The sequence below is a fragment of the Podarcis melisellensis genome, assembly GCF_964234715.1.
Source record: "Podarcis melisellensis genome assembly, chromosome: 5".
Classification (NCBI taxonomy): domain Eukaryota; kingdom Metazoa; phylum Chordata; class Lepidosauria; order Squamata; family Lacertidae; genus Podarcis; species Podarcis melisellensis.
In genome coordinates, this window is record NC_138537.1 from 8,892,365 (window position 1) to 8,906,756 (window position 14,392).

Consider the following 14,392-nt stretch of genomic DNA (forward strand, 5'->3'; position numbering starts at 1 on the left):
CTGCAGCCAGAGTTGAGATGGGATGGCAAGAACAGAAATATGCCTGTACTGTATAGCCATCCTGGTTGGCAGAACAAGCGTAGCAGTCCAATGAACGTGATGGAATTAGAGACGCCACTGCAGCAGGGAGGTGGCCGCTCCCAGAGCAAAAGGACTACGTAATCCATCAGGCTCCTGCTTCCTTCAGCAGTCACTTGGCAAGCAACTGTTCCATCAGGCTGCTGCAGAAGGAGAAAAAGCAGAGCCACTCCATCGGCTCTGCTGAGAAACCAGCTCCATTTGCCGACAACATGACCACCCCAGCTGCTTACTTTTAAGAACTGGTGCCAGAATACACTACTACTACTACTACTACTACTACTACTACTATTATTATTATTATTATTATTATTATTATTATTATTATTATTATCATCATCATTATATCTGAAAAAAACCTTTTCAACTTAGGAGCAATGAAAAGAACCCACCTTTTATTAGAATAGGAAAAGTGAATTGCAGGACCATCTGGGGTACTTTCCAATTTTATGATTCTACGAGGTTCTGACGGGGATTTCTCATGCAGGGATTTCTCAGTAAATAAAGTGGTGGTAGAAAGAGCGCCCCCTAAATGAATGGAAGCTCTAAATGCCACTCCTCTTATTTGAACTGCTAACAGTACCCATCTTCAAATCAGCAATTTGCCAGGAAAGTTCACACCGGGGTTCTCAGAATCAGGACGTCTCTAGCTGCACCAGGAAAATGTGAAATTGCGGAATTCTGTGGCTGGTGGAAGGGTCCCGCAGATTCAGCTTTCATCCATGCACACACACACAAAAATAGGAGCCAAGTTACTAGACCTCAAGTTACGCATACAGACTTTGCCCAAGAGGATGGTGGGAATTTCACAGTGTAGGTACTCTAGCATATTGCTGCCCGCCCCCTGCCCCCCCCATCCAAAACTCTCGGCCTTTCTTTCCCAGAAAGCTTGAACAGAAGATCACACATTCTTCAAGTACGCAAAGTAACTTTATCCACATTTAAAAGTTTTATTCCTGGCACGCACACACACGCACACACGAGAGAGAGAATTCAGCCTCGGAGAAAGTGGTTACACTGGTCCTAAGCCTGGGGACAAGCGGACCACGCCAAAGGGGCAGGACGACACTGATGCACACAGAGTGACTCTTAGACTCCCTGCAGGACAAGCCCCAAGAAGCAAGAAAACTTACAGATAGATAAAAGAGCTGTTGTCCTCTTGACCCTGTCACCGACACCACAACAAACACAAGGAACAAGAAAAGGGAGTTTCGGGGCGGGGGGAGAGAGAAGGCATGGAAGGCAGAGAGGCTCAGAGGGCTCAGATGTGGCCTACAAATCACCCTGAGAATGGGACCATATTAAAAAAAAGAAGAAGATGTTTCCAGAGCAAGCGTAGGAGCAACACCACCAAATCCGAACCGAACTAGCATCTCCATCTTTTATTAGTACTAAAGAGTCTCGTGTACAAGGGATTGCTTTTGAACTGTAGGGTGATCTAGCAGCCACCTAGTAGATTTTCTCCCCCTCCCTCCCTCCCAAGTTGCAATGATTTAAAACTTTACTGGACTTCCACAAATCAAATATATAGGCCAGTTTCCAACACACCCCTCTTCTTCCCAATATAATGGGGATTTAGAGCTTTTTTTAAAAAAGGCTGAAGGAGGAATAGTCTCAGGTTGTCGGGGTTTTTTGGAAGAAATGTTGTAACTGCTCTCGTTATGGCATTGGGTTTCTTTGTACATTCAAAGCATTATTGCATCAGAGAGGGGGGGAAATGGAACATGCATTTTTTATGTTTTCAGACAAAAAAGTTTAACCTGTATTATTCTCTTCTGTTTCTAGCTACATTTCAAAAGGTGCACCAATTCTACAGTTTTATACTTCTCGTTTAGTCGCATGCTTTGCCTATGCGCATGCGTTTTTAAGATAATAAATATTAAATACAGGAAAGAACATTAGAAAACGAAAAGAAAAGGAGGGAGGGGGGGGAACCAACGACTGACATCGGGAATATTTTGTGGCAGGTCCGCCGGTTAAGGAGCATGTCAGAAAAAAATGTTTGAGGTAATTGTGTTGGCCACACTGCTCCGCCAAGACTCGTTTTGAAATCCATGGAAGTTTCTCAGAAAATTCAAGTACACAAAATACCAGCCAGGGCTCTTCGAAATTAGAGTAGCTTCTCTCTTTCCTTCTCTTCCTTTTTATTAGTCTATTAGCCGGCATTCGCAGAGCTCCTTGTAAATCCTTTTTCGCACCCGAGGCATGTCTTCCTGGGAGAACTGAAAAGGCTGGTCTAAGGCGAGGCACTTGCAGTACTGCGGGGGGGGAGAGGGAGAGAAATGAGAGAGAGGCTTAGGAACCAGAACCGAACATTATTACAAGGAAGATTCTAAAGAGGGAGGAAGCCCACACAAAAAGAATAAAATATATAAAAAAACGATTGCATCCTTACCTGGAGCACAAAAACTCCACAGTCACTGTCGTTTTTCTGTTGTGGAATGCACTAGAAGGGGAAGAGGGGTGGGGGGAAATGCAAAAAAATTCAAACATCCATAGAATGATTCCCCATTCAAGACTCTCCTCCAAATGAAAGCTGGGGGAGCAGCCTCCACATTTCCTAGCCACACCTGTCAAAAGGGTGATTCAACTACAAGAAAACTACAAGAAAACATTAGGAAGAACTTCCTGACAGTAAGAGCTGTTCGACAGTGGAATTTGCTGCCAAGGAGTGTGGTGGAGTCTCCTTCTTTGGAGGTCTTTAAGCAGAGGCTTGACAACCATATGTCAGGAGTGCTCTGATGGTGTTTCCTGCTTGGCAGGGGGTTGGAGTCGATGGCCCTTGTGGTCTCTTCCAACTCTATAATTCTATGATTCAAGAGAAAGAACCTTGGGTGCACAGGTGGGAAGAGAGCTGTCCTGCAGGTATCCAATTGGCCACTGAGAGAACAGAGGGCTGGACCTGATGCTGGGATAGCTCAGTTGGGTAAAGCATGAGACTCCTAATCTCAGCTTCAAGCCCCACACTGAACAAAAGATTCCTGCACTGCAGGGAGTTGGAATAAATGACCTTCATGGTCCCTTCCTGCTCTACAAGTCTATGACTAGATGGGCCTTGGGCTGGTCCAGAAGCCACTTTCCTTATATACTCCTCTTCCTGGCACAAGTCCTTTGCCAATTGGGCTTGTGGGACACCTGTTCCAGGACAGGCAGATAACCACTTGGGTTCTTTGACTGCTTGCAGGACGATCCAGTAGCAGCGAGCAAGGGGTACCCGGTGGTGGCTGATCAACCACTCTCATACTTTTCTGCACTGTCTCACATCTCGACTCTCCCTACTTCGCTCTCATCTGGAGCCAGCAAAGAGGAGTGACTCCTAGCAGCAATGTGGAGAGGGAGAGAGAGATAAACCAACGCCTCATCACTTCTACACTGTGCCAGGGAAGGAATGTTTTTGCAGAACCAACAGCATCTGCAGACTTAGAAGGTGGAACCCAACACAGCACTAACTCCCTTGTCCTGTCAGCACAAAGAACTCTTCTGCTCTTGCTCCCTAAATCTGTCCTGGAAGTTCCCCCAAACTTCTGGAACAGATGGAGGGGGCGTGGGACACATACAAGTAGATTGGAAATCCCTGGGATCCCAGAGCAAGGGTGGACTCATCCCAGGACTTTTTGGGATGAAGTCTATAGCCACATCAACCAGAAATTCAGCTATAATTCAACAGCAAAACATTTCTTTTTTTCCATTTTTAAGAGAAGGAAACAGTTCTAACAGTTCAGGGATGGGGAACCTGCAACCATCTCTGACCACTGGCCATTCTGGGAGGGACTAAGGGCCTCAGGTTCCCCATCCTTGTTTCTTTCTTTTTTTTTAAAGGGAGTGTAGCTTATTTTAGGGGATGGTCCTCTGAAGTAAATCAAAGCCAAGAGGTCAGGACAGACCGGGCTGTGTCACACAGCCCATGTACTCTATACTCAAGGAGGTGCTCAGATCCTTGCATGGATCGGGCCAAGTAATTTAACACAAATACACATTTTATAATAGAAAACAAATTACATCTCCCAGCCCAGCACCGAATTTCTAATGACCTCAGTCGGATAGTTTCTCCTCAATTATTTTGAGTAAATATTTGAACATTGCTATCTGCTTTACACAGGAAGAATTCGTTTCGTGCTTGCACACTGGTGCCCACAGAAGCCCAAATGTGCCAGATCAGAGAAGCATTTGTCTCTAGGCTTCATTGGGGGGGGTGAGGGAGGGAGAGATTTATGCATCCCACCTCCTTAACAGCTTTAGAAAGCTACAAAGGCATAAAGCTATGGCAAATGGAAGTATTTTAGAGCGATTAGTCTGCATATCAATGCCAGTAATTTGAAGGCTTGGTACGGGACACATTTTTACTCATCGGTTCTGTGGGCACCAAGTCAGTGTGTTTCAGGGTAATCTGTAGCAGGTGCTCAAAGAGGCACAGAAAGCAGCTGAACATCACAGGCCTAATCCTCAGCAACATGGCCACAGGCACTGTCTAGTGTTGGAAAGAAGAAAAGTAAGTTCTGGCTGGGTCTTAGTGGGGCTACTCAACGGCTGCTTCATGCATTATGCCAGTGTTTCTCAAAGTTGGGTCCTCAGCCATTGCTGGACTACAGCTCCCATCATCTCTGACCACTGGTCCTCCTGGCTAGGGATGATGGGAGTTGTAGTCCCCACAACAGCTGGGGACTCAAGTTTGATAAACAGTGGCATAATGCATGAAGTGACAAGTCTGTGTTTGCAACCAAATGACATTCTACAGCCCCCAGTTTTTACTATGCTTTGGCACCCCCCACTCCGGCCAGCGCCTATTGGCCCCAGCAACTAGTCCACCTGCCTGCATCCAAGGTCCCCTCCGCAGGTCTGGCTGGTGTGTGCCATTATCCCATCCACCCCTCCCCAAAATTGCTACGTCCACGCAAGCTTCCCCCAGTGAATCCTGGAGACCTGTTTCATAAGTATACAAGGAAGGAGAGAACTGGGTTTCTTAAGGAGGACTTCGGCAATATGTCTGCTGGGCCAAGTAGGACAGCGATCCACCACCTTGAGTCACCCCCTACAAACGTACTACAATTATTTATATCCCATCTTTCAGGATATGAATCCTACCAAAGTGGCTTACAAGTAATATGAAATTAAATAGGTTCTCCTTTTACTTCCTCCATGGTGCAAATAGTCTGTAGATTGTAAGCACGGGGCCTGTCAAATCTCTATTTTTGAACAGTGCAGTTTTAGGTACAATAATATTCAAAATGTATATTTAAAAAGGCAGGTGCCACAGTTGCATCTCTGTTATTTTTAGGTGTGCACTTGAAAAACACAACACAAGGATAGGTCCTGAATCTCTTGCTCCCTGCAGCGATTACACTCCAGCTTTACCAGCACATCTTCCAGATTCTCCAGACATAAAAATCACCAGACACTCCAGAGGTTAGGTTATGTCCTAGACCTCAAACTACCTCCCCGCCCCCAGGGCTGCAGAGAGTCACTTTTTGGAGAAGTGAGAGAACTTCCTCATGCAGTAATAAAGCCTCAAGATGCCTCATTGTACCAGGAAGCCGTTGGGAGACAGCTTAATGTTCAATGACCCATTTTATCTCTTCAGAACTATTACAGGATATGGTTATGCAAGCCACAAATTCCCTCGTTTGCACTTCACACAAGTTGTTCCCTTTTATCACTGCCAGACTACATCTGGTTGCAAGCGGCTGTCGTATTGGAGTAACGTGGATGTCTTGGTAGATCGGGGGGGGGGGGTCACTTCCACCACTTTTAAATCCCCCTGCCACTCACTGCAGCAGCCCCCCAGGCACCTCAGATAAGATGTCCTTCTTTTGGTCATGCAACACGCCGTTGCCTACAATCTGCTAACTCCATCCTAGCAAAGCCATGAACCCACAGCAGTTTGGAACGTAAAATACTGCTCAACTCTAATTTCCCCATTCCACCTCCACCACAGATTTTTTTTTCCATTTCACGATTTCATTTATTTTATCAGAATGACTGTATTTTTCGCTCTATAAGACGCACCAGACCTTAAGACGCACCTAGCTTTTGGAAGAAGAAAACATGAAAAAAATATTCTGAATCCCAGAAGCCAGGACAGCAAGCGATAGCCGTGCACAGCCTCTCCCGGGCAGCGGGAGCCTTCATCCCCCTTGCCCGGGAGAGGCTGTGCGCGGCTAAGACTCCCCCAAGAGCCGCGCTCCCTTTAAAGAGCGTATGGAGTGTGTGTGTGGCTCTTTAAAGGGAGCGCTGAGCAGAGCCTCCCGCCTGCATTCACTCCATAAGACACACACACATTTCCCCTTACCTTTTAGGAGGGGGAAAGTGTGTCTTATAGAGCAAAAAATACGGTATATACCACCTGGTTGCAAATGGAGGCAACTAGTTTGGCTGCGGCTGAATCCCTGCCCATTCTCACGCAAAAGCAAGAGGCGTCATTGCAGCGCAAGCCAACCCTCCCCCGCAAAGTGCTTCTCACTGGCTGCCAGCCCTGATGGTTATGTTCTGCCTCCCCTGTCAAGAGGCAGCAATGCTTCTGAATACAGTGGTGCCCCGCAAGACGAATGCCTCGCAAGACTGAAAACCCGCTAGACGAAAGGGTTTTTCGTTTTGGAGGTGCTTCACAAAACGAATTTCCTATGGGTTTGCTTCGCAAGTCGAAAATGTCTTGCGAGTTCCTGCGGGGTTTTTTTTCTCCCCCCCCCCCTTTTCCCCAAGCCGCTAAGCAGCTTATCAGCTGATCAGCTAAGCCCGCTAAGCCGCTAATAGCGCTAATCCGCTAATGGGCTTGCTTCGCAAGACGAAAAAACTGCAAGACGAAGAGACTCGCGGAACGGATTCTTTTCGTCTTGCGAGGCACCACTGTAGTAGTTGCTGGAAAATGCAGGAGGGAGAGTGTTTTGTGCTCAGGTACTGCTCAGGAACCCTAAAGGCATCTGGCTGGCCACCATGAGACCAGGATGCTGGACCAGACAGGTCACCGGCTGATCTAGAAGGCTCTTCTTATGCTCACTGTGCCTTCCAGATGTCCCTGGACTCCATTTCCCATAATTCCTGAGCATCAGCCACACCAGGTGGAGCTGATGAGAGTTGTAGTCCCCAAGAATCTGGAGGGCTACAGGCTCCCCATCCCTGCATTTTGGTGGTAACATGTCACATGTTGAGGGTTTTCATAGCAAAGGCTCTCTGGGCTTCCTGGGGAAAGGTGGAGATTTCTGGCTTCCAGTGGACATTGCGTGTTTCATCTTACTCAACAAAGCCTTCTTTCTAAAAACCACACAGGTGGTCCTTACCTTTGTAACAGCAGTCTGCCAATCCTGAAGGAAATCGGGGTGGTTCTTTTCTCTAGCTTCTGTCAGCAAGTATTTGCGTATGTTCTTTAAAGAAGAGGGGATGGGGGACAAGAATAAGGGCCATTTGAATACTGCTATGAAAACATCTTAACTGAGTGCTTCCCTGCAGAGGATACCTGTGGGTACAGTGAAGAGAGTTTTCTGCTTGGACTGGAGGAGACTGGGATTAATTCTGCAATTGCCCATTGTGTGAAGCTGGGAGACCCAAGCTCACAAGAACACCAAGCAGGCCCAACGCAAAAGGTAAAAATGAAATAAACATCATACACAGGGCCTTTAGACCTTTACAGAAGGGAGCAGGGTAGAAGTGGGATTGATAAAGGGCATAAACTATTTGGAAGCTATTTAGGATTTAGATACACTGGATAGGAACTGTCGCTTTCACAAATGTGGGGTATGCATGAAATGTACTGATGGAGAAGCAAGTCTTGAAATTATATAAACTCCTAGGGTCTGTGGCTGCAGCAGAGTTGCAAGACAAGCTTCAGGACAAGGAAACGCTACCAAACAATATAGCACCTGGCCTGGGATCCTTGAGACTGGTATGTCACTTGCCTGAAGATCAGAGTCTAATTCGCACAACTACTTCTGAACTACATCTGGGCCAGTTTCCACACTGACAGTGCTCTCTGTTTTGGGCCAAAGAGTCCTGAAATGTGTAGATTAGAAGCTCCAAAGGATTACCGAAAAAATCAGAGCCCTGTGAAAGGATTGGGGGGGGGGGGCTAAGTGCTTTTTCTAAGGCCGATGCTGTTTAGTAGAACAGCTGTAACAACAAGTTGCTCTTACCTCGACACAGAACTTAAAGTGAATGCCTTGAGAGTCGTAAAACGAAATAATTCGGTTAGGGAGATTCACAGTAATTAGGGACCAGTGGACTTCCAGATGAATAGGAATTAACAAGAGCGTCTTTTTGAAGAGGTCCACCTAGTGAAGGGGAAGAGAGCACCCATCACCACAAAATACAAAGTCAAGTGCAATTCAGACAGAATGATCCCAAACCACCGTAGGAAGAGAACAGCCTGGAAACGTTTCACCCTGTGTGTATTTAAGTCACCGAAAAGCAAGTGGGTGGAGCAACCTATTTCTCATAAGACACATTCTTCCTTCCCCTCTACTATGAAATCAAAAAACAGGGAGCCAGTGAAGCAGCAACAACTACAACGGTTTTTCTTGAATATGACATGCCAAATTAAAATGTTCTGTTGTCAGGTGTAAAAGCATGTAAGCTGCGTTACTCTTGAGTTACTCTACTCATTGTAGGCTTGGAAGGCCATTGTCTTGTAGACTTGGAGCAGTGAGACCCAGGTTCAAACAGCCACTCACTGTGCAGTCTTCAGTCAGTCACCATATCTAACTTTAACTTTAACTGCGACAAAACAACCATCCCTTAGCTCCTTAGAAGAAAGAGAGCATACAAAATGTGATAAAAATCAGGTAGTGGTGGCACATTCTGGTTTCTGACAAAGCCAAATTAAACAAAACAAAACCCACTAGCCTTGGAGGCAGCAGTGGTTACCAGGAAAGTACTACACAGACATTGAACTAGGCAAGACTTCGCAAGTGGAAGCAAGCCCTCTTGCCCCAGCCATACCCGCCCAGTACGTTTCCGAGCACAATTCAAAGTTGGTGCTGACCTTGAAAGCCCAAAACGGCCTTGGTCCTGTATACCTGAAGGAGCGTCTCCATCCCCATTGTCCAGCCCGGACACTGAGGTCCAGCACCGAGGGACTTCTGGTGGTTCCCTCGCTGCGAGAAGTGAGGTTACAGGGAACCAGGCAGAGGGCCTTTTCGGTAGTGGCGCCTGCCCTGTAAAACGCCCTCCCAGCAGATGTCGAGGCAATAAACAACTATCTTATCTTTAAAAGACATTTGAAGGCAGCCCTGTTTAGGGAAATTTTTAATATTTAATGCTGTATTGTTTTTAACACTCGATTGGGAGCTGCCCAGAGTGGCTGGGGAAACTCAGCCAGATGGGCGGGGTATAAATAAATAATTGTTGTTGTTGTCGTTGTTGTTATACAGGTAAGAGCATACATGCATGAGAACACACCCAATTATTTATTTGCAATCCAGTGTTCTAAGTTTGGAAGCGAATGGAAGCCCCACCGCTTTCAGCAGGAGTCTGACCCGCTCAGCATAAAGGCTGATCCATGGGCTAAGGCCTTTCTGGTGATACCGTAACTGCACAGAGCAGTACCAACAGGAAAGATCTTGTTTCCAAGTCTGCTCCAAGTATTTGTGGGAAAAGCAGAGGTGAAATGTTCTTCCTCCAATCCCTCGCAAGCCAGCTCCATTCCTACCTCTAGTTGAGTCCTGATCCACGCCCTATAAAGGCTACAGGTCGAAGAAAGTGGCAATTTCAATGCTCCCCACATAAAACACTCCCAACACAGTAAAATAAAGTAAGAAAAGCAGCATGTCAGCGAGAAAGGTTCTCACTCAGCCCACTTTCTGCTCTGTTGGTTTTCTTCTTGCAAGGGGTATTGGAAAAATATGACTCTCACCCCCCCCCCCAACCTGCGATATAAAGTCCATTCTACTGCTTCGAATTTGCTCCTTTATGTAGATTAAGCCTTAGAGCTTATAGACATTCACTTTGGGTTCCGTTTTCCTCCCCAGATGCAATTTATTTGATGCCATTTGCTTATTTAAACAGATGCTTCAATTTATTTATTTTTACGCAGCGCAGCCATTACTGCTTTACATCTCTTCATGCTGAATTATTCAAAATCAATATTTTTTTGACAAGTGTGCTATGAGATGGCATTGGGTTTTAAGCATGAAATTAGCATTCCTAAGAGACAGCCTTCCGCACGTGAACACACGCAGCATCAGCAGCACAACGCAGCCAAAAGACAACGAAGGAGCTCTGCATTCTGCATCTAGCCTACGAGGGAAGATGTCGAAGGCATATAGAGAGGTGGAAACAGCCTTGGGCAAGTGATGAGGATGGCAGCTTAATGGATAGGACAAACATTTCTGCGAGGCAGGCTGCATGCGTTTAATACTTGATTCTGCAAGCAAAACTGCTAAAGAACATGGAAGGGATGAATAGGACCTAACTGTCTAAGTTACGTTTTTATGCTCACACAAAAAAGGAGCACACTGCTACGGAAAGGGATGCCCGTCCCATTGCACCTGGTGTGCACACACCGGCAAGAATGCCCAACTGCGAAAGGCAAAGAATTAGGTACACTCCTAGTGTTCTCAGCTATTGCAAGGAGGTTTCTAGCTCTCGTGCCTGCAGAGGAAAGCCTGAAACGAGGAATTTCTCAGGGCAGGCACCCTTGCTCATGTGGTGGGAGCAGCAGAAAGGCCCCCACCAAGCACATAACATCCCATGAAGTAGTTGCCCAATAACCAAGATGCCAACTCGTGAATGGCCAGAGGCAAGTTGCCATGTTGCTGCTTTAGTTCAAAGCAGCTGAGGTGCTTTCCTCAGCAACCAATTAAGACACCCGTTCCCACAAAAAGGTGTGGGAAGTAGAAAAACCAGGTACAAACTACTAAGATTCCACGACTATAAAATACTGGGCTTGGATGTAGGAAGTCTCAGTTCTAAACCTGGGTGAACCATTTATCTTTTTGCTCGACCCACCTGAGAGGATTACGCTAAAATGTAAGGAGGGAGTAATATTTAGCGTTTGCAGAGAGCGCTTGCAGCTGTTTGCACGCATTATTTTGGTGAAGTCCTTACAATCACCCTACAAGGTAGGTCAGTATCATTGCCATATCACAGGTGGGGCACACAAGCTGAAAAGAAGAGGCTTGAGGTGAGATTTGAACGGGGGGGGGGGGGGCGCTTCCTGGTGCATAGTTTAACCTTAGCCATTCTTATATACAAGCCCCTTGCAGTCATGGTGAGAATTAACATTTGCTTTGAGGAGGAAGTGAGAGCAATCTTATCACAAGCATCAAAAATCAGATACTCTTATTCTGGGGCAAAAGATGGAAAGCGAATGCACCCCAAGTTTAATTAAAATTCAGTCAGGTGAAACAGATGTTTGCTGCAGACTTTGAAATGCTGCACAAGGCACGAACAAAACAAAAGCAGAGATCTAGTATGCAAGCTAAGTAACAAAATCCAATTTAGCTTCTCATTCCAAGAAGCAGAACAGCACATTTCAATTTATGAGGCCCCGTTTTAAATGAATCCTTACAAAAGAGGATTGACTTTCTATCTCAAAAAAGAAAGACAAGAAAGAAAGAAAAGGAGGAGGGACGGAAGAGATCACACTCAGTAGCTACTGAGGAGATCACGTTTTTGCCAAAGCAGAACTACGACAGACAGCTGAAACTCAAAGAGAGCTTGGGAACAAAATTGTGACAGCATCAGAGGGTGCAAAGGTTTCAAAAACAAGACAATTTCAAGTCAACAAAAATAAAAATAAAGGCTGACTTAAATAATTGATTTAATCAATATTCCCTCTGATAATTCATGTGCTTCCTACCAAGTGACCACTTGATCCATGTTATCAACTAAAAACAATTTCATTTACACCCGCTGCACTCTACATACAGTTTTGAATACTTTCCATTTTTACCTACAGAGGGCATGCTTTTAAAATATCCCCATAGCATAGAGAGTCTTTCCTACCAGCAAGAAGCCATATCAGTTATGAGCTAAGGATAGGACTGTAGGAAGCTGTGCACTTATCTAAAACTTTGCCTACTGTTTCCAGCACTGCTTCTTTCTGCTTTACTCTGCCTTGGCCGACCCAGCCCTGCCTTCACAGGAACAAAGTGGCAAAACAAACAGGAAGTGCTCGTGATCAAAGGCTGGGATAGCTCAGCTGGTAGAGCACGAGGCTCTTAATCTCAGGGCTGTGAGTTCGAGCCCCACACTGGGCAAAAGATTCCTGCATTACAGGAGGTTGGACTGAATGACCTCACTGTCCCTTCCAGCTCTAGAATTCTATGCACAGGCTCAAGGAAGGCCTGAGAGTCAGTGGGCAGATTAGAGCAATCCCGTCTTCGCAGAGTCAATATACAGTGCCCATGGGCTGCATCTAAAGTTCTCTGCCGACTAGCACAAAGGTGAGTTTTAATGTTGAGCAGAGGACGCCAATGCAACAACTGCAATAGCAGAAACTGGTTGGATTGTGCAACTCGCTGCACAAGACTGCGCAACGAAATTACCAGCAACCTTTTGGTGCGTTCCTCTTGCGCAACAACATCCCGCTGGAATCAAACATTTCGCGAGCAGAACAAGTTTACCGCTAAGTGACTTTGATTTGGGGCAAACATTGGATACAACCCTATGTTTCGAAAGTGGGTAAGACATTCCAGAAGTGGGCCCGACCAACACAAAATGTTGGGAGTGCAGAATGCTCTCATTCATTGTGCCAACCAGCTGCACCCCCTTTTCATGCCTCCACCTCGGTTTCCTCCCCCTGCAACAGTCAGTATTGCACACGCAAGCCAAGCAAGCTCAGTTCTTGCTGGATGTTTTGGAGTCTCTCCCCCACTTTAAGTCCTAAAGGCAACATATGTCCGCAAGCCTTAACAAAATAAAAAGATTCCTTCCAGTAGCACCTTAGAGACCAACCAAGTTTGTTATCGGTATGAGCTTTAGATGAAGATGTGTGCATGCACACAAAATCTCATACCAATAACAAACTTAGTTGGTCTCTAAGGTGCTACTGGAAGGAATATTTTTATTTTGTTTCGACTACAGCAGACCAACACGGCTGACAGTACTTCATTTTGCACATAGATGGTGCCATTTTGCCTACATAAGGATAGCGAACTCCGTTCTCCAAGTGACCAAGTACATAGGATAATTGGGAAATGATCAACATGCTTCTTCATATGCACACAAAATCTCAACCTATCTGGTAGGGGCATTGATTAGCTTTATAGTTTAACAGCAGGGCTAGCTTAGCTAATATTAATCTGTATGTAAGTTATTCCTTGAGAAACAAAAGTATTTTTACATAAATAAAATTAAAAGCTTATTGATTGATCGATCAATAGAAGGAACCTGCTTTTATTCAAGATTTCCAAGATTTAAGGATGTGCCTTAACTAAACATTTAATAAACATCTCAAGTCTACTTTAAGCCTCTCTGCAAACAAAGCCCATTTCAGTGCTCAGTTGTGATTTAAGCAAACACCTAGAATGCTCTGGAGTACTTCAGCCCAAACACTTTGCTACATGGCTCCATATATAATTAATAGTGCTGAGTTGCTGAGCTTCCTGTAGGTTGAGGAACAAAAGCCAAGGCTGTATACTCTAAGGAGGCCATCTTTTTCCTATCCTGAAGCTTGCTAGACCCTTTCTTTCTTTCTTTCTTTCTTTCTTTCTTTCTTTCTTTCTTTCTTTCTTTCTTACACACCTCTCTAAATATTTTAATCAGTCAACTAAGTTGGATATAGGAAGTCTTTCCTGTTACCCACAGGTTTTTCCATCCCCCATATTAAAGAGGAACATTCTATCTGGCAAAGATAGTTTACTATTTGAGGCTTGGAAGGGTATTTCCACTAGGTCAGCGATGCCAGAAGGTAATTCCCCAGCTGTGTGCGACGCTTGCAACCAGCACTTCTACCACAAATATGCTTTCCTCGCTTCTGCTTTTGGTTCACGGCTATGTATATTCTGCAGCCGAGCCTGGGACCGTCTTTCATGCAAAACCTGTATTTTATCAGGAAACTACGGCCTCTCAGATCTATATTAAGCAGCCAAAGACACTCATTTATTTAAGACACTTACATGTCATTTAATCCTAAGCCCTTCTAAGTTATGTACATTAAAAAAAAGTTGAATTTAAAAATAAAACAATAAAAACTTATCATAAAACCAAATGCTACTTTAAAATGCCTGCTGGAACAAGGAAGTCTCAGTCATGTGCCTGAAGTTCTGCAAAGAGGGCGCCTGTCTAATTTCAGCTGGGAAGTGGCTCACATCCACTACAATGAATGCAATGTGTCTAATAATTATGAGCCATGCATTTGAGTCATTGCGGAGTAGCTGACTGGGGC

General features: G+C 45.3%; 1 protein-coding gene and 1 long non-coding RNA gene across 2 annotated transcripts in view; one reads left to right on the forward strand and one right to left on the reverse strand.

Moving 5' to 3' along the window:
- Positions 1-1,445: 1,445 nt before the first annotated feature.
- Positions 1,446-14,392, reverse strand: part of SENP5 (SUMO specific peptidase 5) — a 33,932-nt gene continuing 20,985 nt past the window's right edge. The window contains exons 7-10 of the mRNA XM_081910960.1: positions 8,199-8,336; positions 7,350-7,433; positions 2,474-2,524; positions 1,446-2,336 (exon numbers count right to left, since the gene is read on the reverse strand). Coding sequence (XP_081767086.1) covers positions 2,226-2,336; positions 2,474-2,524; positions 7,350-7,433; positions 8,199-8,336 — 384 coding nt within the window. The 3' untranslated portion in view covers positions 1,446-2,225. The remainder of the gene's footprint in view (positions 2,337-2,473; positions 2,525-7,349; positions 7,434-8,198; positions 8,337-14,392) is intronic.
- On the forward strand, positions 2,532-3,883 carry LOC309370008. Its single transcript, XR_014168345.1, has 2 exons — positions 2,532-2,659; positions 2,901-3,883. It is a non-coding gene; the product is annotated as an uncharacterized lncRNA (long non-coding RNA).